This window comes from Peromyscus californicus, unplaced genomic scaffold (genome assembly GCF_007827085.1).
Source record: "Peromyscus californicus insignis strain IS unplaced genomic scaffold, ASM782708v3 Scaffold_15__1_contigs__length_86483966, whole genome shotgun sequence".
In the NCBI taxonomy this organism is placed as follows: domain Eukaryota; kingdom Metazoa; phylum Chordata; class Mammalia; order Rodentia; family Cricetidae; genus Peromyscus; species Peromyscus californicus.
Window position 1 is genome coordinate 66,511,764 of NW_026294447.1, and position 26,186 is coordinate 66,537,949.

Genomic DNA, 26,186 nt, shown 5'->3' on the forward strand with positions numbered 1-26,186 from the left:
GAGTTCCTACCCAGCCTTCCTGGAGTGGTAGTGTGGGGCACAGCTGCTTCTTTGGTACTTGGCTACAGTATAAACACTTGTAAATCTTCTGTTTTTCAAGGGGTGCCCTCTTCTTGGTCTCCTGGCTAGAACACAGTCCGGTTTTTATAGGAGTCAATGTTGTGTGCCTACTGGCATTTCTAGGTTGCTCATACATTTGTTTCTAATTCTAGACTATTTTATACAATATGAAAACCCAAGGAACTTACTTCCATATTGTTTCTTGGATTCTGAGGTTCTTGGCCAATCTGATTTCGTGTGTGTGTGTGTGTGTGTGTGTGTGTGTGTGTGTGTGTGTGTGTGTGTGTAATGGCAAGGACCTTAGTTGTATTTGACATGAGGACTAGTAAAAAAAAATCACACCCAAACTTTTCTAGAAGCAGAAATTTCTAGCTAAATTGTTGAACAACTCTGTTACTCTAAATAATAGTATAAAATAACATAAGCTACTCAATCAATTCCACAATTTATTGACTAGCGTGAAATTGTGAAAAAAAGGAAAGAAGAAATATAATTATGGCAACACCCCAAAACTGCCAAAATACACAGTTGGGAACAAGATGGTTACATTGTGTGCTGGAGGCTGTTTGTGCAAAAAACAAAAACAAAGGGATGAACACAGACCCGTGTCAGTAACTGCACCAGTCTTTCCGAGGCATTGTATAGAACACTCACTATGGAGACACCTCTGAGGAGGAATACTGTTGGAATTATTTTGACAGTGACTGTTTTTTAGATAGAATTGCTGTGCCGCTTTGTCTGGTGTCAAACTCACTGACCTCAGCCTCCCAAATACTACACTCACACAAAGGCTGTGCAGTGAGAATGAAGCTAAATTTTTGCAAATGTTACCTGCCCCAAAGAATAACTTTTAAAATAAATAATATTTGAAAAAGAAACAAACAAGGTACACAAAAATCCTTAAATGACTAAAAAAAAAAAGAAACCTGTATAAATTAGAAGACAAGACAGAGTAATAGCAAAAGAACAGTGTAGGGTGTGCTGGTTAGTTTTACGTCAACTTAACACAAGCTAGAATCATTTTAGAAGAGAGAGCCTCCACTGAGAAAATGCCCCCACCAGACTGACAAGCAGCGGTTCATTGACTGATGTGGGAGGGCTCAGCTCACGGGGTGGTGCCACTCCTGGGCTGGCAGTCCCAGGAGCTGTAAGCAAGCCGGCTGAGCAACCCATGAGGAGCAAGCCAGCAAGCAGCTTTCCTCCATGGCCTCTGCACAGCTCCTTCTGCCTGGAGTCCCTCTTCTGACTTCCTTCATTGACGGGCTGGGATATGGAACTATGAGCTAAAATAAACCCTTTTCCATGTGGTACATTTACACAGCGGAATGTCACTCAGCTGTTAAGAAAAATGAACTTACAAGTAAACAAAACTAGAAACAATTATCCGGAGAGAGGTAACCAAGACTCAAAAAGATAAATATTTCATGTGTTCTCTTAAATGTGGATGGTAGCTTCTAAGCTTTAGATATGTGTGTGTTTCAATCAAAATAACCACGAGGCTAGGTAGCTAGTAAGCAGCAGTAGGGAAGAGGCATCTCCCATGAAAGGGGAGACAGGACACAGTGTTATAAGGAGATAAAGGGCAAACAAGAATAGAAGGATAAAATGGGGAGGGGGTCAGGAGTGCAGGCTACAGGAGCAACACAGGGAGGGCCAACTAACACCAAAGGACTTTTGAAAAGCCATATGGAAACCTCCTACCATAGAAGCTTCCTAAGGTACACGTTCCAAAGAATACACATTTATGAAAGGAATTTAAATGGGTCACCACTTAATGAAAAAGACATGCCTGCATGTATGTTTGTGCACCACATTCATGCAGTGCCCATGGAGGCCAGCAAAGAACAGATCTCTTGGAACCAAGGTTACAGAGGGTTGTGAGTTGCTATGTGGATGATGGGAATCAAACCTGGTTCTCTGGAAGAGCAACCAGTGCTCTTCAGCCCCCAAATGATTATCTTTAAGCAAAATATTATGATAGATACAATACACTGAGAAAATAAAACTAATCAAGACACACCTTTAAGAAAGAAAAGAGGGCTGAAGAGATGGCTCAGAGGTTAAGAGCACTGGCTGCTCTTCCAAAGGTCCCGAGTTCAATTCCCAGCACCCACATGGTGGCTCATAACCATCTATAATGAGATCTGGTGCCCTCTTCTGGCATGCAGGCATATACACAATAAATAAATAAATCTTTTTTTAAAAAAAAAGAAAGAAAGAAAGAGAAAAGAGGGGCTGGAGAGATGGTTCAGTGGTTAAGAACACTGCCTGCTTCTTCCAGAGACTCACAGTCCTCCACAAGGTCATCACGTAGGCTGAGCTGCTGGCTCCCAGGACAGCCCACATCCTGAATATCTTCCTGGTGCCTGCTAGGGCTCTAGGGATGAGCTTGGAGTAATTGTTACTATACTCCTCCTGCTTTTCCATAAACTACAGAGAAACATTGTAGAGAGCCCCTGACTATGGCGACATTGACTGCACTTCCCTGAGCCACTAGACTTCAGAAGCATCAGGTCTGCTAACCACATCCTTACAGAGCTGACACACTGCACTCCTAAGTTTCAAAGATTGAACAATACAAACATGAGAGTGAATAAACTTACATTCCATATTTTTCTAAAGGTAAACTAAATTTTTCTCCTCCTTTTTCAAACTCAAATTTCTGGTTTAGGCAAACCACATAAAAAGCTCTTTATCCTGGAACTGGACAAAGGCTCACAGGGAATTCACTGGTCACCAGCATGCTCGGAGGGATAGAAACCAAAAGCAGTTTAAATCAGAAACCTTCCCCAATTCTCTGAAGTTCAAAATATGAAATTATTAATAGTTACAGATAACAGAAATTGTGTGACAATATGCGTGTTAGTAATGATGTAATGATGGTGGTGAAACTAATTAATCAACAGACCAAAATCCACACAGAAAAGCTCAAAATAAAGCATGTAAGTTACACGGACACTGGACAAGCAGATCAGTAAATGTGAATACAGGAAACTCCTTTTTGATGTTCACATGAAACTGACCTAGACTGAGGCCCATGGTTGTCTAAGAGCTCTGAACTGAAAGCTCAACTCTGGTCCCCAGTCTTCAACAAGGAGCTCGGAGAATTGAAGAGAGTCATTAACATCTTTAGGTCCTACAAAAGTCTGCCTGGATAGCCTGCACCATCACTGTGATCTACCTCCCTTTTTAGCTTTGAAATGATACAGTCCTACAGAGTTAAAAGGAAAATGAATAATATTACCATGTCATCACAGTCAGATGGGTCATAAATGCTCTGTTGAAAAACTTTACAGCATTCTATAAATTCTTCGCTCATCACATGGATTTGCGCATTTAGGATTGCTCCCTTGGTGCCACCAAATTCCAGTCTTTCCAGTTTTTCAAATTCCAGTATGGTGACAAACATGTCCTTTGTAAAAAATAGTAAAGACCTTTCTGTCATCTTCAGCAACAAAGGAGATTTTAGAGATTCCAATCCAAACATTTTCAAACATTCAGAATCAATGGGCACTTACAACACAGAAAACTAATGCTGCTGATTTCACTGAAGAGAGCAAATGCTGATTTTTAAAATCACACTCCATTTTAAATCACTGAAAGGTACCTCACAGTGGAGACAGCACCTAGTGTACCCGTGAACCTGAGTGCAATCCTAACAGCAAAGCAGGCAGCTCCCTGGATGATAGAAAACATTCTTGGCCTTGGCCACCTACACTTGGCAGTGATCCAGCACCATGACTGGAGGGGAAACCCAGAGACTGTCTACAGGAGGGAGGCAAATAGCCCTTAAGTGTTTCTGAGACTTTAGTGGCATTCAAGCTAACCAACAATAAGAATTTTCACATAAATATCTGGTCTTGAATGAAATTCAGCAAATCTTACATAAATGATAAAATGTCAAATCTGCATAAAACTTGACAACTTGAAAAGGAGGCTGTGTCATCAGTTCCAAAGAAGCCTAAGGTGATAGACTCAACACAAAAGTTTATGCATTCAATTTTTACATTCTAGGTTTTTGTAATTTTTTAAAATACTTATACACAGGACTGGAGAGAGTGTTCAGCGGTTAAGAGTCCTGGCTGTTCTTCTAGATGACCTGAGTTGATTCCCAGCACCCACATGGTGCCTGACAATGGAGGGTAACTCCGGTTCCAAGGGATTCTGTGCTCTCTTCAGGCCTCCACAGGAGCTGCATGCATGTGATGCATAGCCACACATGCAGACAAAATACTTATGCAAAGTAAATTTTCCATATGTTTTAGTTCTATGAATAATTTTACTAATTAATTCTATAGCATTTATATTATATACTGTGCATGGTATAAATACATCTATTTATGTGACAGTGTGAATGCCAGCCATGAGAGGGTTGAGTAGGAGGATAGGACTCTGAAGCACCAAGTTTGGGACAGTTTGGGCTATATAGTGAGACTTTGTCATAAACAAAGAATTTTTTAAACAGAAGAAATGACAGTGTAATACTTTAAATTATCAAGTGGGTTTTCAAGAATGAAATTTTACTTTCAAGTTTCATACGTTTCTTTTTCAGCATTTACAGGAAGGGTGATTCCTTTACAGCTTCCTGTTTCATAATTTTCCACAGGCACTTGAGAAATTATGTCTAGTCACTGACAGGTAAAGAGATTTACTCACTCTTTTATGTAATAATAGCTTTAAAATGTATAAAAAGTAGGGTGTAGGATGGGGGTCCACTCCTGTCATTCCAGCACTTTGGAGGAAGAGGCAAGAGGACAGAGTTCAAGACTTACCTGAGCCACATAGTGGGGCCCTGTCTCAATAGAGCCAGGGGTGTGTGTCTGTGTAGAGGGCTTACCAGGTATATATGCAAGGTCGAGTGTGATCTCCAGTGCCAGAGAAAAGAAAGAAGAGAGGGAGGGAGGAAAGGAATAAAAAAAAAAGCCACAAAGCTAAAGCTTCTAAAGCCTTCCTTCTTTCCTTAGAGCAGGACTTCCCAATCACATGAGTCACATGACAAACCACGAGCTTCTTGACCTCACCCACATGTAACAAGATAAACGAATACCTCTATTTTTATCAGCCGGTCAAGAAACTTGTTAAATCTGCCAAACACCAGGTGAGACTGGAAATCCCAGGGTCTCCACTCCGTATTTCCTGTGAAGTAGCTTGCCAATCCTTCTCTAGACTTGAAAAAAGAATTTTGGAAAGTCTTTAAGATCCTGATGGCCACCTGCACCTTTTCCAGTGCGTCTTCAATTTCTCCCTTCAAAAGATCTTCAGGTGACAGGTATGTTCTTGCCTAGGATTTAATTAGAAGGAACCTTGATCAAAAATATATTTCTTTTTTTTTCATTGTAACCGTCTGAGTTAAACATTTTAAATGATGCTTTCTAAACTGAGCCAACAATGCTGTTGAAACAAAAGCACAAACCCTAGACATTTAGATACTTGAGCTTTGATGACATGTCACGTGAGAACAATGTGAGGGATGCCTGCTGCTTCCAGATGGACACATTCTAGTGAAGACAGAATTTTTACTGTCTCATATGAATGACAACATTGCACAGATATTCTACCAGTCAATATTCTGGACAATTCGATTTTCACATAAAGAAACACACGAGCCAGCAGGGCCATCCGTCAGAAAATGGGTTTTCAGAGGGTGGTCACTCTACTAATGTTATGGGGTCACTTGCAAAGGTAAAAAGAGTGCTCGCTTCGGCAGCACATATACTAAAATTGGAACGATACAGAGAAGATTAGCATGGCCCCTGCGCAAGGATGACACGCAAATACGTGAAGCGTTCCATATTTTTTAAAAAAAAAAAAAAAAAAAAAAAAAAAAAAAAAAAAAAAAAAAAGGTAAAAAGAGCTAGTTATGCCAGGCAGCAGTGGTGCACACCTTTAATCCCAGCACTCGGGAGGCAGAGACAGGCAGATCTCTGTGAGTTCGAGGCCAGCCTGGACTACAGAGCAAGGTCCAGGATAGGCACCAAAACAACACAGAGAAATCCTGTCTCAAAAAACAAGACAAAATCCAAAAAAAAGAGCTAGTTATGTGGAGCCTAACTCTGGAATTTCTTTCCCATTAGCAGACCTTTTTGCTGGGCAGAATAATCAGCATCATGGGACACACACATGATCGAGCTGAGCCATGCCATGTGAATTTTTTTTTTTTTAGATACAGATGGGAGAGAGAGGGACAAAAGCAGTAATTCAGACCAGTGAGTCTTCAGAGTTTAAAGAGGAAATGAACAAACACCCAAATGAACATAAAGAGAACAGAAATAAACTCCTAATTTGGAGACAACACAAATTTTCCATGATACAAATTAGGTCAAAAGAGATTGAGTCTGCCGAACCAGCCTTATAGAAAGAATACTAGAAGGAATATTGGCACTGAAGAGAGAACAAGCGTGGTCAAGGGGCTTGGGAGGAAAACAAATGACATCATGACTGCTCTACAAAGCAGCAAATTGGCATCAATCAACGCACACTTCTCCAGGAAAACTTCAAGTCTCCATGGCGCCAACTCCCCAACCAAAAGACAAGATAACTGGATGGACTGAGGAACAGGATCCACCTTCTTGTTGTGTACAAGAAACACAACCCAGCATCAGAAACGACACTGCATTGGAGTGAGAGGATTTAAGAAAAGATTCCAGGAAAGTCGAAGAGGACCATTGAGGGAGGGGGGATGGAAAGAGTTTAAAAGAGGGGATAGAACATAGAGGTATGAATGGGGGGGGAAAGAGGATTAAAACAGAGGTGGGTAAGATGAGAGATAACATAAATTAAAAAAAATAATAAAATAGAATTTAATTGTAACTACCCTGCATGGAGGAATAATGCTATTCCCCAAAACCATAGACCACAATAGAGAAGGCCTAGTCCTAATGTGTGAGATGTCTCCCTGGAGGTTGCTGGTCAAGAGGGTCCCCCAAAACCCTCAAAGCAATAAAACTATTGCTGTTGCACTTGGTTGCCCACCAGAATTTGATGGTAAGACCCTATTGCTGAATACAAAACACACTTTGGTCACAGGACTTGGAAAAATCAAGCTGGTAATGAACTGGAAGCCTCTTCCCCAATGGCCAGCTTTCATAGTACCACAAGGTAGTAGGCAGGCTGCTGGGAGAGGAAGGTACCAACAGTCACACCCAACTGTGAACCTTGTGAACCACATTAAAGACTTATACAGCAAGAAATGCCCAACAATGACATAAAGATCTTTAAGGGTAACCAACAGCTATCTGACCAGACTTAAGGCCTGTTCAGCTGAAGGGAACTCATGCTTGGCACCATAAACTTGACCAAGAACCTGTGACTACAGAAGTCATAGACCCTGCAACAGAAACTCCTAATGGTATGCTAAACTGATATGTAGCATCTAACAGCTTTTTAAACATTTATTCATAGACCCTCACATTAGTGCAGTGGTCATCCTTTATCAGAAGCTTTTTTTTTTTTTTACAGTGTACAGAATTTAATATGGGGAACCATAAAAATGGAAGTGCAGAGAATAAATGACTATGGTATGCACATCCCATAAATTCAGGAAGTGGTACTATCAGGAGGTGTGGCTTTGTCGGAGTAGGTATGACCTTGTTGAAGGAAGTACATCACTGTGGGAACAAGGTTTCCTATACTCAAGATACTGCCCATTGTCACAGTCCACTTCCTGTTGCCTTATGATCAAGATGAAGCCAGTACCATGTCTGCCTGCATGACGCCATGCTCCCCACCGTGATGAGAATGGACTGAACCTCTGAAACTGTAAGCAAGCCACCTCAATTAAATGTTTTCCTTTATAAGAGTTGTTTGTGATCATGGTGTCTCTTCATAGCAATAGAAACCGTAACTAAGACACATACACACAATCTCTCTCTCTCTCTCTCTCTCTCTCTCTCTCTCTCTCTCTCTCTCTCACAACACACACACACACAAAATATATGTGTGTGTGTGTGTGTGTGTGTGTGTGTGTGTGTGTGTGTGTCATACACACACATATATATCACATTCCTCTCTACAAGGCTCATGGAGCATCATTAGAGAAGGGACAGAAAATTTCTAAAAGCCAGAGGTTGTGGAGGACAGCTGACAAACAGTGTCTCCTAGACATGACAGGCAGATGAGCTCATGAACTCTCAACAACTACAAATTCTACACAACATTCTGTACAAGACCAATCAGGTCAATATTCCAGCATAGATGGGGAGGTTCATAAAGGCCACTCCTAGTTAAGATGCTGCAGGTGGGGGATGGCTGAAGAAAAAGTCAGCTTTACTCAGGGGTGGGGCTACTAGTCCTACGCACATGTGGATACAGACAGCACTAATGGGACTCAGTAGATTGTGTGTGTGTGTGTGTGTGTGTGTGTGTGTGTGTGTGTGTGTGTGCGCGCGTGTGTGAAGGTGTCAGGCAGATGTGGGATATGGAAAGAGTGATCTGGGAGGAGTTGGGAGGGGAGGGTGAGGAGTGGTCAAAACAAATGTATCTTGTATGTAGTAATAAAAAAAAAGTGTGTGTCATTTTGTGGCTGCTTAGAAAGTTGCCCCACACCTCAATGGGGACTGGAATGAAAGCCATCATGGTATTCCACACGATACACAGGAGGTCTTTTTGTTCCTCTCATGAAGATGTAAGACTTCCCTGTCTCCCACTAATGCAAAAGCTCTACATGCAACATAGGCTCTGTGTCATTTGAAAAGCAATAAGAAAAACATTTGCCTGTTATCTGTAAACCCTACTGATTATAATTCTACAAGTTGTTTCCTATCTACATTCTTATTTCCCACTCAGGCTAGACAGACAATTAATGGCCACATGAAGGCTGTTAACATTTTACAGATAAAACTGTGGTGATATTGTGTTCCCCAAAATAGTGCACCCTAATAAACTTATCTGGGGTCAGAGAACAGAACAGCCCTAATAGTAAACATAGAGGTTAGGCAGTGGTAGCACACGCCTTTAATTCTAGCATTCCAGAGGCAGAAATCCATCTGGATCTCTGTGAGTTCAAAGCCACACTGGAAACATCCAGGCATGGTGACACACGCCTTTAATCCCAGGAAGTGATGGAAGGAAGCAGAAAGGTATATAAGGTGTGAAAACCAGGAACTAGAGTCTGGTTAAGTTTTTAGGCTTTTGAGCAGCAGTTCAGCTGCGATCCATTCGGATGAGAACTCAGAGGCTTCCAGTCTGAGGAAATGAGATCAGCTGAGAAATTGGCAAAGTGAGGTTAGCTGTGGCCTGTTCTGTCTCTCTGATCTTTCAGCGTTCACCCCAATACCTGGCTCTGGGTTTGTTTTTATTAATAAGACCTTTAAGACTCGTGTTACAGATAACTATGAATATTCCTTTCATGGTCTGAGTTTCAAGACAGTTGGTTTTTGCTATGGTATATGGTACACTCCACAGATCTTCTATATGCATTCTGTAACAGTTTGGAACTGAAAAGTCGATGGTGGTAATTCAATTGTCTTCCTGTTGCAGCAGCCTCCTCTTACCTAATTACCTACATATAAAGTGACAAGTCATCCCGTTTCCATTCCGACGCCTCTGTGAGAGCCAGCCAAGTCCATCACAGCCAATTAGCTTTCTATCCACACAGAACCTCCTGAGACAAGTCACTGGTCCTTAACATCCCAGACAGCAACACTCAGTCTATCTCCTTGCACTGGGCAGCAGAGAATGTCAGGGCAAGAGCATGGCAGAAGTCAGGACACGTGTTCATCAAGCTAGGAACTGCTAATTACTTTTGTGTCATCAGCTAAGTTGTCTCATTGGTCGATTCTCTTATCTGCAAAATGAAGATTATGGCTTAGGAGACCCTCGAGAGCACCTAGCCCCACAGCAGAAGCCTTTTAAGGTAAAACACAGTCAGTCTTGCACATCTACAGGTTCCTTATTTAAAACCATGGATCACACGCATTTAAAAAACCCATCTGAGCCTATAGGGGCTCTTTATTGTCACCATTCTCTGAGCAATATATTAGAACAACTATTTACATCTCATTTGCATTGCATTATAGGGCACTGCAGGCAATTTGGAGGTGATTTAAAGCACACGGAATGGCACGCATAGATTGCGTGCAAATACTAGATCTTTATATTGGGTTTGGTAGCTATAGTAGGTCCTACCATGTTAGTATCCATACTGTTTGGGTGATGTTTTTAATTAAAAAGCACTAGATAGAGCCAGTGAGATGGCTCAGCAGGCAACAGCATTTGCTACTAAGCGTGATGACCTGAGCTCAATCCCCCAGATACTGAGGGACAACTATACTGCTGATGAGTTTATTATCCATGAGCCAATTAATTGTCAATGGCCAATGTATTAGTATGCCAGCTTGCTTCTATTTCCCAGCTGCTCTCCTATTCTTTTTATATACTTTATCGACTCATAATTTTGCTAACTATTAACACACCCTTTGTCCAAGACATGCTGTTCAAACTTAGCCTTCTTTATCTAGAACCTGTGGATGGCAACCTCTAGAAAAGAGAAATCATACCATGGACTAGATAAGTAAGACCAGATGAGTGCTAATGCATAATGACAACACAGTAGTGTCAAGTTAATAGAGAAATGCCCCCAGGCATCAAGGGAAGACCCCATTACCAGAGCTTGTATATGTTACCATGCCAACAAGCAGATGATGTTTTTCATGGGGCTGGCCTAAAGAATGATGTTACTGGTCACTGTAAGACAAGTAAAAACAAATATATTTGCTACTAAAGTAGAACCAGCTGATAATGAATGCAGCAGATGGGAGCAGCAGGCAATGGACACCACCACCTTCTGGACAGCTCCTAACCCACCTTCAGGGGGACCCGGGATTCCAGCAACCAACTGTGCCAGTGGGGATGGCAAAGGCAGTGTGACAGGATCTTTGACTTTTCAGTGTAGGCTGGAGGCTGGAACTGAAATGAAATCTATATAACCTAAGTATTAGTATTGATATTTTTAAATTAAAAAGTACTATGCAGGGCTGGCAAGATGGCTCAGCAGGTAAAGGCACCTGCTGCTAAACCTGATGACCCGAGTTCAATCCCATAGACCCACATGGCAGGAGAAAAGAACCAACTCCCAGAACTTATTTTCTGACTTCCACATGGACATGGCAGCATGGCCACCAGCACACAGATACACACACGCACACGCACACACTCTCTCACACACACAGAGAGACACACACACAAATAAATAAAATGGAATTTTAAAAAAGTACTCAGTCTGTGCATGACAGTGGATGCCTTTAATCCCAGCACTCAGGAGACAGAGGTGTGTGGATCTCTATGAGTTCCAGGCTGGCCAGGGGTACACAGTTAAACCTTGTGGTTTTGATTTGTTTTAAGTACTGGCATGGTATCGTATACCCTGTATTCCCAGCAGTCAAGAATCAGAAACAGGAGGATCATAAGCTCAAGGCTATCCTAGGCTACCTAGAGTGTTCCGCACCAGTTTGTACATAGCAAGACTCTATATCCCCCCCCCCAAAAAAAAAAGAAAAAAAAAGAAAAAAGAAAGGAAGGAAGTTCTTGGGGGTAGGGCTTAGTAAAACAACAGCCACAGAAGCATGAAGACCTAAGTTTGACACCCCCCCAACACCCACAGAGAAGCTGTGTGGTCTTGCACATGTATAATCAGAGCAGGGTAGTCAGAGAGATGGATCCCCAGAGTTCCTGATTCCCACTACCAGGATCAGTGAGGGGTCCTGTCTCAAAGAATAAGGTGGTGAGTGATTCAGGAAGACTCCAGATATCATCATGTGTGTGCATCACAACATACACATACACGTATACACACACACACTTTTTTTTAAGACCCTGACAAAAAACAATGGGAGAAGGAAAGGGAATTTGATCTTTAGAGAATCCAGTACCAGAGTTGGCTCATTGGTGATTTTAGATTGCTAACATGTTGGGGCAAGCTTACTACAAAGTTGATATGCTACTTGGGGAATCATGGAAATCAGGTCAAAGGAACCTTTGGGCAGAAACCAGACTAAGGAACCAGAGAAGCTACAGTATTTCCTCAGGAGCTTGGCAGCTCTGGCTGTTGACACAGACCTGGAACCAAGATAATAGCTTGCCAAGTTTCAAGGTAACCAGGACTATCTCATAAGGCGTAGACAACAGAGCTTTGCAATGAAATGGTTTGGGTAATTTTCAGACTGAGAAGGGGGTCAGGGGTCAGGGAGGAGAGCTGGCTCAAGTGCAACAAGCTGCTTCTGGCTCACTCAGAGAAGCAAGCGGCTGGCAGCAGGTACCTGCTTACCCACAGAGCAAGACAGAGTCTGGCTCTCAAAGGACAGAAACAGAATAAAACCAGAGGAGATGTTGATAAAACACAGCAAGGAACTGACTCACTGCTATCTACCCCCATCAATAGCCACAGCCAGCCTGCCAGTCCATAATCTGATGAGAGGACAAGGATTGACCTTTTGCTGAGCTCCTGTTAAATACCAGGCACCATGTTATCTCTTCTGGCCCTCACGATACCACTAACTGGAGGAACTTGGGAAGTATTCAACTTCCTTTAAGTAAGTGGGTTAGAGTCCAGCTGGTGTGTGTCCAAAGCCCTCCTATATATTCCTGAACCTCTCCATAAGAGACAGGAGGAGGGAAATTAACAAGTCAATGACTGTTGGAACCCACCGAGGTTTCCTAGAGGCTTTTGCTGTGGATATTGCTCTGTATAAAGAAAATGCTGATTGGCCAGTAGCCAGGCAGGAAGTATAGGCGGGACAAGCAGAGAAGAGAATTCTGGGAACAGGAAGGCTGAGTCAGGAGACACTACCAGCCGCAGCCATGAGTACCAACATGTAAGATACTGGTAAGCCACGAGTCATGTGGCAAGGTATAGATTTATAGAAATAGGTTAATTTAAGATGTAAGAACTAGATAGCTAGAAGCCTGAGCCATTAGGCCAAACAGTTTAAACAATATAAGAGTCGGTGTATTTATTTTATAAGTGGGCTGCAGGACTGCCAGGGCTTGGTGGGAGCTGGAGAGGAACTCTCCAGCTACAGGCTTTACCCAGCAGGACTGCATAAGAGGATTATTGGGCCACGGGCCTGGGTACAAGGTGTTTGGAAGGGTCTACATTTGGTTGTATCTAGCAGGGGAAGGTCTTTTAGCCTCGCCCCTTGACACTGTTATAAAAAGCCCTTTTGAATAAAGTTCTGGGCTGGTGAATTTTGACCCAGTCCCTCCTGAGGCTATCCTCTGTTTCTGTCTTTTCTCTCATTGTCTAGGTATCTCTTTCTATCTAAATATTTCCTATTTCTCCTTGCTCAAGGGTACCCTGGTTGTAAAAGTGGGGGCTGGTCCCCCACAAATGACACACTCTAAAACAGTGGTTTTCAACCTGTGGGTGGAGTGACCCTGTCACAGGGGTTGCATGTCAGATATTTACATTACAATTCATAACAGTAGCAAAATTGCAGTTATGAAGTAGCAACACAGTAATTTTGTGGTCACCACATGAAGAGCTGTATGAAAAGGTTGCAGCGTTGGAAGGCCGAGAAACACTGCTCTAGGATCTCTGAAGTTCACACATCTGTGGAGTCTGGCGTCATCCTTAACCGTGAAGATTCTACATGGACTTAGGGGTTTTAGCATGTAACTAAGGACAAATGACATTAGAAGAGTGGGCCCCAGCTGGGTGTGACATCAGCACTCAGGAGGGCAAAGCAGGAGACCTGGGAGTCTAAGACCATCCTCGGCTACACAGCAAGTTCAGGGCCAGCCTGGGCTAAACGCTATTGTTTTTTTCTGTTTTTGTTTTTCAGACCCAACAGGACTGTGGCTTCACAAGGAGAGGCTGGCTGCCTACAAAACAGAGCTCCCTCCACAGAACTTGACCCTGACCTCCCCCTGGCTGCAGACTGTGCACTGTGAGAAAAGCCATTTGAGTTGTTTGTCATCCTGGGCCACTTAGGGATAGCAGCCCCATCAACAAAGACCACATGGTGGTGCCCAAGCATCTCTCAACTCTTATTGGGTGTTGTTCTCAGGCGTTTGTGGATAGGAGGATGGAAGTTCACACACAAAGGTGCCAGGCAGTGGGAGTGGTGGTGGGGGATCCAATCATTTTCAAAAAGACAGTTCCCAAGCTGAGCAAGGAGTACAGAAACAAGCAAATTTAAAAACAATGAATCAGAATTCTTTCCATATAATCCCATTACTGTTTTTCAAGGATAATTGATTTTGAGTAATTTTCTTCCTCCCATCAGCCAACACTCCTACAGAAACTGAGAGAAACCAGAAAGTACAAAGCATGACCCTGGGCCTTTTGCTGGAAGCTACCTTAAATTTGTTTAAATAAACAAAACCCAGAACCAGTTTGTTCTTTGACTTATTTCGAGAACTGCCTGAGTACTGTGTAAGATGGGAAGTCACCTGGCCATTTCTAGTTCACAAGTCCTGCCTGAAAGTAGAAGGGAAATGGTGTCATCAAGATCTATCCATTATTAGGTTTGCTATTATCGGGTTAATGAAGGCAATGATTCTTACTGTCCTTAACTGTCAATGCTTCATACCTGGTCAATGAAGAGGTTACAAAACTCTTGTAGTAAAACTATAACCCGAGCAGGGGTGTTATAAAACTTAGAATGACTCCAGATAAGACAGATGGTGTGAAACAATGGAGCAATTAGGCTTCGGGTCTGTGGGAATTCTGCCTCCTGGAGACCTTGAATGTGCCTCCTCAGAGGTCTTAGGTGAAGTTCCACATCATGAGCTTCAAGAAGAGCTGAAAAAGGGAAGTACCATTCATGTCACACAGTGCCCTTTTTCTCTCTTTTTTAAATTAAAAACACTTAACAAACCCAAGACAACTGTCATTCAAGATAGTCATAAATGCTGTCGACATTCCCATTCTGTTATCTATCCTGCAGTCTACATGTGAGCAGTTTGGAGGGCTAGAGACTGCCCATTTGTAACTCGGCCTCCCTGGAGGCCACTGATCTAGTTACTCACAGACCATAAGTAATTGTGGCTGAAGACCCACAGGGAAGGGAACCTCCGAGTCTAAAGAGAGCTGGAAACCTCGTGGGAACAAAGCATCTGTGTGGTCCTCACCTCACAGCCAGGATGCCAAGCTTCTCCAGAACACTCAGGACAGGCACAATGCACCACCTCATGTCAGTCGCCTATGAGTAATTAGTGCAGCGAATAGGGAACCTTCTACTACGTTGTTTACTAAGATCTGGCTAAACTCATTAGGCATGGTGATGGAAACAGTTTGGAATCACATAGGAGGTGTGATAATTACACCACGAGTGATCTAAATGCCACAAAACTCACACTATATGAAGACTAATATTATAGGAAAATTTTATTGGAATAAAAACCATGTTAAGCATGTGAGAGTAAGAAAAGATTCTCACTTTGATCCTAAAATTGTCTCTCACCCAAAGCTGGTTGTGGGCTGTATTTAAAGGTGAAGAACAAAGCTAAGCTTTACTTTTTGGTGGTTATTCCCAAGGATTCATGTCAAAGACAAACAAGAAAATTCTGTTGACTTTTGTCTCTCACACCCACTGCTAGACTTAATAGGTAACCAACTCAGCCTTCCACCCGCTAATAAAGCCTCGAGAAGAGACAGGGTCCTGGGCCATTTCCTCTCCCACATGCATGAGTATACTGAGATTGATATATATTTATCAACGTTAATTTAGAAATTAAATAACAGCACCACAGTTAAGTGCCCTTTGAATGTGCTAAGCATGTCTGCTGACTTCAGTCTGAGGTATGTCTTCAGAATGGGTCTTCTACCTCTAGGTAACCATGGGTTTGAGCCACTGAAGTTTTTTCTCTGAATCTCCAGGTTGTGTGTTCACAATGTTCTGAAGAGCCCCAGGACTCATTCCTACAGCTATGTTCACATGATACGTTCATCTTATATTTTCTTAGCAGAAGAAAAATGTCATTTGCTTCTATTTGTTGAGAGAAAAAAAATAACATGCTTAGAGCTTCCTGCAGGTGTATATGAAAGCTCCATCCAGTGGTTCTCAGAGAAGAGAGTTTCCCTCCAGGAGATGATGATGTCTGAGGGACGCTTAAGTTTATCACAGTTGGGATGGGGATAGTGGGTAGTAGTGAAGGGTGCTATTAACAAACTGATAGCTGGATGGCCTGTCAGAACAAAGAACCATGTAACCACGACTTACCATGACTAGGGTGAGAAACACTGCCCTATGTCCCATAGCAAGTCCACCAGTGGAGGTGTGGGGAGGACAATTTAGCCATTGGGAAGCTAGAATCCTAGCAACTTCCAAATAGCTAATAAGCTAAGAAAACTGGAAATCCAGTAATGAGACACTAACCACTCCTTCCCATCTTTTCAAATACAATTCTATGAGGCAAATGTAAAACTAGATATTTCAAAGTGAATTTTAAATCACTTCCAAACAGCACACAGGAGAATAAAAGTATTCTAATGTTGGAAACAAGCAAAATGCAAAAACAGTTATTTGTTTAACTTTAATTGTAAGATGTATCCTTCAGTACCATATATACCTGTATTTGCTTAAATATTGACAAATAAATGAACAAGTCAGGAAGCTGGAGAGGGCTGTCACCTTTGGGAGAGACTAAAAGAGAACACTAAGGAGGAAATTTTAGCTGGACACCTCACAATTTTCTGTTCTATGGATCTAATCTTTACCAAAACATCCACAGTGACTGGGCACATGTCAGCCAAGAAATCAGAAATCAACCCATGGAAGATTCTGAGTGAATCCCAAGACCACACACAGCCCAAGTGCTGTCTGGAAACCTCTACTAAGGGCTTTCATGGACACCAGCTAAAGAGGGATGGCCTCCGCTCCCTTATACACCTTCCAGCTAAACCTGCTCCCTGAGGTTACTGGGTGGGTGCGGATGAACAGAAGAACCAGGGGCATGTCCTACATGGCCGCACTCTGAGTAGCAGGCAGACTGGGAGGCTGAGTGGGCGCAGATGGCTGGGACACTGATGGCAGCCCAGGAGGAGGATCCGGGGGTCTTACCATTCTCCACAGTGGTGACGATGTCCTTCAGAGCAGGAAAATAGCTGCTCTGTCTTGCTGCCAGGATCTTAACCATCTTGAGGACAATAGGAGCCTGAAGCTAAAATGGAAAAAACACTTGAATAAATAACAAACCAGTTTACTAAATAAATCTACTCTCTAAAATCTTACATTATATCCCACTCACGCAATATGCACAGTATTTTTTATTACATTTATTTTTTAAAATTTTGGGTGTGTGTATGAATAGGCACACGTGGAGGTCAGAGGTCAGCTTGCTGGTATCACCTCTCTTTTACTTGTGGGCACTGTGATTGAACTCAGGACATCAGGCTCAGCACTTATTGGTGATATGAACAGTACTTGAGACTCAGGGGCATACAGGTTTCAAGATGAAAACAAGTTTAAATAAATGTTTTCAAAAGTTTGTATTTTATTTTTGCATTTAGTTTTTCCAAAAAGTGGGTATACATATTATACATATAAATTGCTAATGATCTGTTTCAGAAAATCCCCTATCAGGAGAAACATGGATAAACAGAACAGTTTTTAGAATATTATAGTCAGTCAGTTGACAGGAAGTATCCAGCAGAGAGACCAAAGTTAGTTCTTCCACAGCCAAGCAATATCCTACTCCCCCCAAATCTGACTGGCCACAGTAATTGTGCTTGCTCGCTGTGTGTCAGCTTAACACAGTCTAGAGCAGTGGTTCTCAACCTTCCTAATGCTGCCACCCTTTAATACAGCTCCTCAGGCTGTGGTGACCCTCAACCACACAATTATTTTCATTGCTACTTCATACGTGTAATTTTGCTACTGTTATGAGTTGCAGTGTAAATATCTGATATGTAGTATATCCAATATGTGACTCCTGGGAAAGGGTCATTCAACTTCCAAAGGGGTCACAACCCTCAGGTTGAGAACCACTGATCTAGAGTCACTTGGGAAGAGGAACTCTCAATTGAGAAAATGCCTCCATAAGATTTGCCTATAGTCAAGTCTGTAATGCCATTTCTTAATTAGTGATTGATGGAGGGCCTAGCTTACTGTGGGTGGTGCCATCCCAGGCTGGTGCAAACTGTGGGAAGCAAGCCAGTCAGCAGCACTCCTTCAAGGCCTCTGCATCAGCTCCTGCCTCCAGGTCCCTGCCTTGAGTTTCTGCCATGACATCCCTGGATGAACTACAAACTCTAAGATAAAATAAACCCTTTTCTTCCCCAAGTTGTTTTTAGTTATCATTTTACCACGATTCAAATCCAAACTAAGACAGTAATTAACCTTGCCATCTCCAGCCTTTTACACCCATTGAACTGCTCTTTCTCCTGTTAAATGGTATTTCCAATGATCTCAGATGCTACCAAAATATCCTTATAAAAGCAATCTGTTTTCACTAACTTAAAACAAATGCATACCCTATAGACAGCATCGTGGAGTAAGAAAAAGTGCAGTCTTCTAAGTCCTACAAAGACTGTTAGACTTCTAAAATGACCAAGTAATGCTGTCCATCCCAGAGCTGACTCTGCTCCTTTGATTTAGAAACAATTCCAGCACTCTCTACTCACTTGCTGGTATATGCATTTCAGGTTATCATGCCTCATAGTCCAGAAGTCCAGCTCTGTCTCAGGGGTCGGGTGGAGGCCACTCAACAGAGGCTGTGCTGAATCCTTTTCTATAGCTTCTTGGATCTGATGTGACCATTTAATGACTACAGATTCAATGGCATGGAGTATTCTCCTCTCATCTGATTGTAGCCTATAAATATTATATGATTATTAAAAGCATCCAACAGTGACTTTATCCAAATAAAGACAGGATATGGCACTAATAGTTTTTTTAATGCATCTATAAACTAGTTGTCTCAATATATATCCTTCAAAATCCATTATTTTCATGTTCCTGGTTTGAGTTTGGCATCATTGTATTCCATGTATAGTACATCTCTAATGTTAAGAAAAATGTTAAAGACCAGAGAAAAAGCATCAACAGAGTGCTCAGTCACAAATGGGGCATCTTTATCACTCCTCTAGAAAGACTGTAAGAGCCAGAGGCTGGGGAGGGGCAGAGCAAAGCAGTGTCTTCTGGACAGGACGGACCAGTGCACTCATGAACTCAGAGCCATTGTGGATGCCTCACAAGACCTGCACAAAACCAAACCAGGCAACATTCCAGCATGGAGTGGGGAGGAGCTCACAAGTTCCCACCCCTAACTGAGGTGCTACCGGCAGGTGATGGCCTCTGGGGAAGACTGAGTCAGTTTTTAAGGTTGACAATTCTGCTGTGGATGGCCCCACACCCATGAGTATACATTGGTAGCTTAAACTGGACTCAGTGGGTTACTTAAAAAAAAAAAAAAATCAAGGACCAGAAGTTGGGAGGAGATGGGAAAACCAAGGACTTAGTGGGAAGAACAGCAGTGGGTATGATAAAAATACGCTGTATGAAATTCTCAAATGATAAAATTACTATATTATAAATCTGATAAATGGGAGCTGGGGCAATTGCTCAGTGGTCAAGAATGCTTGCTGCTCTTCCAGAAGACCTGAGTTTGGTTCCCACCCACGTCAGATCGTTCGTAACCACCTGTAACTTCAGGCACCACACCCAAACACAACTATACACAATATACGTAATTTAAAATAATAACTAACAGTAAAATTAATAAAGAATCACCATATTCTTAAACACCACTTTTCCCAGAGGAATAATTCTGAGATTATGACAATTGCTAGTTTTCCTGAGAGTAACCCGTAAGTTGAGGTGTACCTCAGGTGACAGAGTGCTGGCCCAGAAAGCACAAAGCCCAGGTGTGGAGGTCGATGCCTATAACCCCAGCATGGATATGAAACCGGGGGGTCAGAAGTTAAAGGTTACCCTTGGCTACACAGGGAGTTTGAGGCCAACCTGGGCTACACGAGACTCGGTTTCAAAACAAACAAACATAATACCTTAAAAGAAATAAAATACATTTTAAAATGACATATTTTAAAGTAATTCTATTTTGCTAATAGTTTAAGAGGTATGATATTCTGTGGGGATGCTAGTCATTCATTTTAATATACTGTATAGAGCTGTATATACTGCTACTTACCTAGTCACTGAGTAATGCTGGTCCAGGTCAATATTTTCTGCAATAGTAGGAATTGGTAGAAGAGTTCTTCTTGATATTTTGCCCCTAAAAACATGCATCTTATTTTTCATGACTTCTATGTGATGTTCCATATCTTGTGAAACAAAACACGACCAGGATTTATGGTTGTTCTTATTGGAAAGAATAGGGACTAATATCTAGAGAAAGAGTAACATTTTAAAAGCAGTTAATTAGCAGACAGTGAGTACCTTCGAAGACATTTTTCACTGTACAAAATTCTCTTGTCAACAAAACCACTCAACTTTGTAAATAATCTTGATACCAAAACTACAAGGAGTGAACCAAGTCAGTGGCTCATTCACACTGAGTCATGAGCTATAGGCTCTTGTAAAATGGAAAGGAGTAACTGCTTGCCCCCTCATTTATCCATTCACCAAGCATTCACTGGAGCTCAATAACTCAAACCTTGCAGGAAATAAGTGAATTTATATTGAGTAAAGTTTCTTAACTCAAGTTGAGCATGTTGGTAGGTGTGCTGACAGAAATGATCTTTCTGAATCACATGAAGCTGGTAGAGAGCAAGTATTCTCCAGTTGGGTGGTTTCCTAATGGGTCAAAGTCTGGATAGTAGAGAGATGTTCATCCAACCACAAGGATCTTTTTAGAACTCCTTTTCCACAAAACGTGGAGAATCAGCAAAACCAGCTATGATTTCTAAATATTAAGAAATATTTGCTGCTGGACTAGGGCTGTGGGTCCATGGAATAAAGCACTTGTGCAAGCATGAGGACCTGAGTTTGGATCCCTAGAATTCAGGTACAACTGGATGTAGTAGAGAAGTGGGAAATGAGACAGGAATCCTTCCAAAGGCAGGGTGATCACCATTTCCTGCAGGGTGCCCACTGGATGTCAAGCTTCGGTATGTTTATTTACAATCTCTACTCAGTGGCCTTGGTGGATGGAGAAGGCACCAGGAGCTGTGCTCTCCTCCACATAAGTGCCATAATTAGAAGCCCACTCTGGTATAAACACAGAGTATATACCTTCATTTGAAGTGATAGGGTATTAGAAAACCCTTGCCAGGTAGGTCACTTGGCTTGTGTCTTAAAGGGTCAATGTAAAACAGGTATCATGATCTGCATGTGTATGTCTTCTCCTGAGACGGTGCTGGAATCCTAACCTTTAAATCCGTGGCACTAGGAGCCACTGCCACTGTCAGGCGGCTAGCTCTCCTAGCAAATGGGATTGACACTTAAAAGGGAGCTCGTTTGCCCCTTGCATCATGTGGGTACGTGGCTAGAAGGAACCAACCTGGAACCAGAAAGTGAGCCCTACAAGCAAATTAATACTTGCCAGCCATCTGGTCTCGATTTCCAACCCTCAGAGCTATGAGAATTAAATCTATTTTATACAGGAAACTGAGTCTACAGCACTTTGTTACAGCAGCTCCGCCTGAGTCACCAAGCACTGTCATAGTTAAGGTCACCATTGCTGTGATGAAACACCATGACCAAAGCAACATGGGGAGGGAAGGGTTTATTTGGCTTACACTTCCTCATCACTGTTCATTATAGAAGGAAGACAAAGCAGGAGTTCGAACAGGGAAAGAACCTGGAGGCAGGAGCTGATGGAGAGGCCATGGAGAGGTGCTGCTTACTGGCTTGCTCATCATGGCTTGCTCAGCCTGATTTTTTATAGAATGCAGGACCATGAGTCCAGGGATGGCAACACCCACAGTAGGCTGTGCCCTCCCTCATCAAAAATGAATTAAGAAATGCCCTGTAGCCCGATGAATCTTATGGAGGCATTTTCAGATACCTCTAGTTTGTGTCAAGTTGACATAAAACTAGCCAGCACACACTCCAAAATACTCATCTACTAATATGAGAATAACTGTAAGGCCAGAAGGAAAAGGTTCGGGAAGATCAGAAGTTCAACTTTAGCTTGAAATGTCAACTACACAGCCAGTAGAAATTCGAGGGACGCACATGGCGCTCTCTCCTCAGATCAAAGAACAGAGAACCTGGCTGGACAGAGCTAAGGGGTCCCTAGCACACCACTGTGAGTTACTGTGTGTGTGCACCTAGCCATGACAAACCTTGGGACGTTTGCCCTCCAGATCTAGTTCTTCAGGCTCATTCGCAGCCTTGCCGGAAAGGGAATGAGAAGTACACCACGGTTGTGATGTCCTTGCTTTTTTTCCCTGCCCAATGTTCATCTCAGACTCTTTCCAACATTAAACTCAAACTGTGTTTAGATTAAAAACTAAACAATAACACAAAAGGCATGGAAGCAGAGGGGGATTATTGAGAAGTATGAAGCAGGGAAGGAAGAGGGGTTAATGGAGGGTGAATATGATAAGAGTATATTATATGCATATCAAAAATCCAGTTAACTATATTAATATATTTTAATAAAAATTAACCCCAAAATGCAGTAAGTAGCACCTTTTCCTACAATGAACAGCCTCAACAGGACCACACTGATTACTGGAGTCTCACTGCACAATCAGATTGAGGAACTGACCTTGTAGACAAATACCTAACTCCATGGTTCCCAATGCTCGCCCTCACATGGGGAGCTCCAGCCTGGCTCCCACACCAGCAGCTCTGAATTAACAAGTAAGAGGTATGTCCTTGGCATTGGTTCCTTCCAAAGCGCCCCCTGCCTCCCACCAGGTGAGTCTAATATCCAGCTAACTCTGAAAATACCAGTTTAGCTCTTCAGAACCTGGTTACTTTGTTTTCATCCCAAACATCTGTGGATGAACAGCATTAGGTGAGAAACCAAGTATCTTGAGCTCTCAGCCCAGCTGGACTGAGTCAGTCTGTGTTGAGCATCAAGGTAGCTCCTGCACACGTTGAAATGCCACTGACTGTCTCAGGGAGTTGGTTAAGCCATTTATGTTACTGTAGAAAAATCCCTAAGACAGAGGTTGCTTCAGAGTTCAGCCCATGGGACGTTGGCCCTGTCATGCTCAAGCCTCATACCACAGCAAGAGTAGACGGCAAAGGAAGACATTCATCTCATAGCAGTGAAGAAGCAAGTGAAAATAAGGGGCTGTGGTATCTACAGCCCCTCAAGGGCCCATGCTCGGTGATGTAATTTCCTTCTATGAGGCCCCACCTCTTAAATGTGCCACATTTCCTGATGCTGAAGACCAAGTCTTTAATACACCAGACTCAAGCTACACTGCAGGGTATGGGAGTGTGTGAGCAATTGCTAACTTCACTACGGCTTTCTGATATCTGACATAAGTGAAACTCCATTTTGCTGCTACTTTCTAACAGGGATTTGAAAAAAATGGATGATACCGATTTTCCAAAATGTAAGCTCATCTCTACCCTGAATGTAACACCTTAAACCTATAGCTAACAGGCAGAACCTAGTCAGTTCAAGTTGGCGGGTAAATGCTTCCAGTGTTTTGAAAGGGGTCAGGGAAGAGTGAAAGGGAGGAGTTGTCTGATGAGTAACAGCCTATCAATATTAGTGTATAGATGGTGCTGTTCGAATCTTAGATGGTCTTTTAATAAAAAACCCAGAGCCAGATATCAGGGTGAAAGATCAGAGAAGCAGAACAGCCACAGTCAACCTCACCCTCGACAACTCCTCAGCTGATCCTGTTTCCATGAATCCTCTGACTGAAATCCTCTGAGTCCCCGCTGGAAAGGGTCTCAGCTGAATTGCTTTAGTTCCTGTTTCCTCACGCCTTATATACCTTTCTCTGCCCTGCCATCACTTCTGGAATTAAAGGCTTGTGTGCTTCCCACTACTGGGATTAAAGGCGTGTGCCACCACTGCCTGGCTGTTTCCAGTGTGGCCTTTAACTCACAGGGCTCCAGATGGGTCTCTGCCTCCCCAGTGATAGGATTAAAGGTGTGTGCCACCACTGCCTGACCTCTGTATCTAATCTAGTGACTGACTCTGTCCTCTGATCCTCAGGCAAGCTTTATTAGGGTACACAATATATCACCACAAGACGGAGTTGAGAAATAAGTTAAATGTGATCACTCCATACATCTGGCCAAAAAAGCTAAGGCTTCTACATGCTCTTCTTTTTAAGTAGCCAGAGATTGTTCAACTAATGCCAAGTGTCTGGAGGTAAAGAAAAGACTCAGATATTAAAGACAGACCAGTACCTCATCTAGGAATGCAGTTACATGTGTGAGCAATGACCAAGGTAGTTCCCCAAATAAAACTGTTTGGGAGAAATCACTTTCTCCCATATTTTCAGTCATCTTCTTGGCAAGATAAACCAGTTTGTGTTTCACATCTCTTGGAATCTGGAACAAGAGCAAGATAATTAGTTCAAGTTCACTACAGTCTCTTTGTTAACGAGCAGGATTTGCTGTATCCCACTTGCAGACATTGCCAACACAAGTAAAACCCTGGCATCTTGCCCATATTTACAAACAAGGTTGGTCTGTTGCTCTTCCATGTCCTGGAAAAGGAGATTGTCTTCTTTTTAAAAATATCAACTTCAGAGACATGTCTATTACAGTATACACGGTAAGAGTATCATAAACAAAACCAAACATGGGAACATTTCAATCTCCATTGGTTTTTTTTATATATATAATGTTCTCTTGTTTGGAAATAAGCCAAACTAAGATAATGACAAGACATAAGGGGTTAATTTGTATTTCTGTTGTCAAGGCAAAGAACGGAAGTGTTTAGCCAAATAGTTTAACATTCCTATAACTGTTAAGTCATTTTTGGTAAATATTACACTATTCAGCTTCTGTGCTATGAGCGTAAGGTTTTTTGACTTATATAATTTTTTTACAAAGTTATAATTAAGAAAATACCAAAACAAAGATATTCAAATTTCACAAAGCCGTAATGCAACCTTCCTGGTCTATACTAACACTCCTCCCACCTGTCCTAATGACCACACCTGGGATGATATTCCCACTTTACACATAAACCCCAGGTGCAGCACAGCTGAAAGATAACCCACTGGGCACGGGCTCCACATTCAGGCTACCCCTCCCCACCTTTCTTCTGTAATGTTATAACTTCATGGAACCGAAATCAGTTTTAAAGAAAACCACATCAGAGAATTATTCAATTGGACACAATTTTAAGCGTTGTATTTAATGTAACTTTCCAGAGCACACTGCGTGTACAAACAAGTATGGAGAGTAGAGAGATGCCTCAGCTGTTAAGATGCTCCCTTCCCTGCACCCACACGGTTGTAGTTTACAGCTAGCTGTAACTCCAGTTCCGGGGACCCTACACCCCTCTTCTGACATCCGTGGGCACCAAGCACGCCCGTGGTGCACAGACACACATGCAGGCAAAGCACTCACACACATAAAAATAAAATGACTATAATCTTCCAAAAAAGAATTTACTATTTAATTGCCAAGATAATTGAAATTACTAATAATTTTGCAACAAAGATGTTTATTCTGTCTTTTAAATGACACCAGTCTTGTTTGGTTGCTGTTGTTGACTTTTTGGTTTATGTTTTGGTTTGTTTGGTGATTTACTTATTTATTTGTGTATTTGACGGAGTCTCATGGTGAAGCCCTGGATGTCCTGGAACTCACTATGTAGACCAGGCTGATGTCGGTTTGGTTTTTTGGTTTGTTTGTTTTTTTGAACGCAATTATTTCTTCCTGGGACAAAACATAGTTAGCAGATACTGAGACAAAATACTCAAGCTTTAAGGGCATTGCCAAACACTTTGCTGTCGGGTTTAAAAGGATATGACTTCGGAGTTCCCACTGGAACCGAAACAGAAGTTATTTGATCCAAAAGCATGCCTAGCACCATACATCCAGGCATCACAGACTGTAGCTGGGTTTGTTTTCTTTCTTTTTTTTTTTTTTCTCCCTCTCCCTCTCCCTTTCCTCCCATTTTTTTTTAATACATCATTTTATACTACTACCTCTACAGGCAGGCCTCCCTTCCAGAAAACTAACCTACAGCCTCTTAGATCAGAGCTGGTGCACACGGGGACCTGGACTTCTGCGGAGTCCCGGAGGCAGACTAGAAGTTACGATTAAGCCTCGCAGCGCAGCGGGCGTCCC

The 26,186-nt window shown here is 42.3% G+C and overlaps 1 protein-coding gene and 1 non-coding gene across 4 annotated transcripts in view; one reads left to right on the plus strand and one right to left on the minus strand.

Annotated features, from left to right (window-relative positions):
- Positions 1 to 26,186, minus strand: part of Dnah11 (dynein axonemal heavy chain 11) — a 318,597-nt gene that overhangs the window by 291,994 nt on the left and 417 nt on the right. For all 3 annotated transcript variants that reach the window (XR_008218451.1, XM_052739195.1, XM_052739194.1), the window contains exons 2-8: positions 24,288 to 24,431; positions 20,149 to 20,345; positions 18,623 to 18,812; positions 17,061 to 17,160; positions 14,589 to 14,800; positions 5,108 to 5,341; positions 3,305 to 3,472 (exon numbers count right to left, since the gene is read on the minus strand). Coding sequence is in view for 2 of the 3 variants with exons in the window: in XM_052739195.1 (XP_052595155.1) it covers positions 3,305 to 3,472; positions 5,108 to 5,341; positions 14,589 to 14,800; positions 17,061 to 17,160; positions 18,623 to 18,812; positions 20,149 to 20,345; positions 24,288 to 24,431 (1,245 nt within the window). In the remaining variant the exon portion in view is untranslated. The remainder of the gene's footprint in view (positions 1 to 3,304; positions 3,473 to 5,107; positions 5,342 to 14,588; positions 14,801 to 17,060; positions 17,161 to 18,622; positions 18,813 to 20,148; positions 20,346 to 24,287; positions 24,432 to 26,186) is intronic.
- Positions 5,752 to 5,858, plus strand: LOC128111397 (U6 spliceosomal RNA). Its single transcript, XR_008218636.1, has one exon. It is a non-coding gene; the product is annotated as a U6 spliceosomal RNA (small nuclear RNA).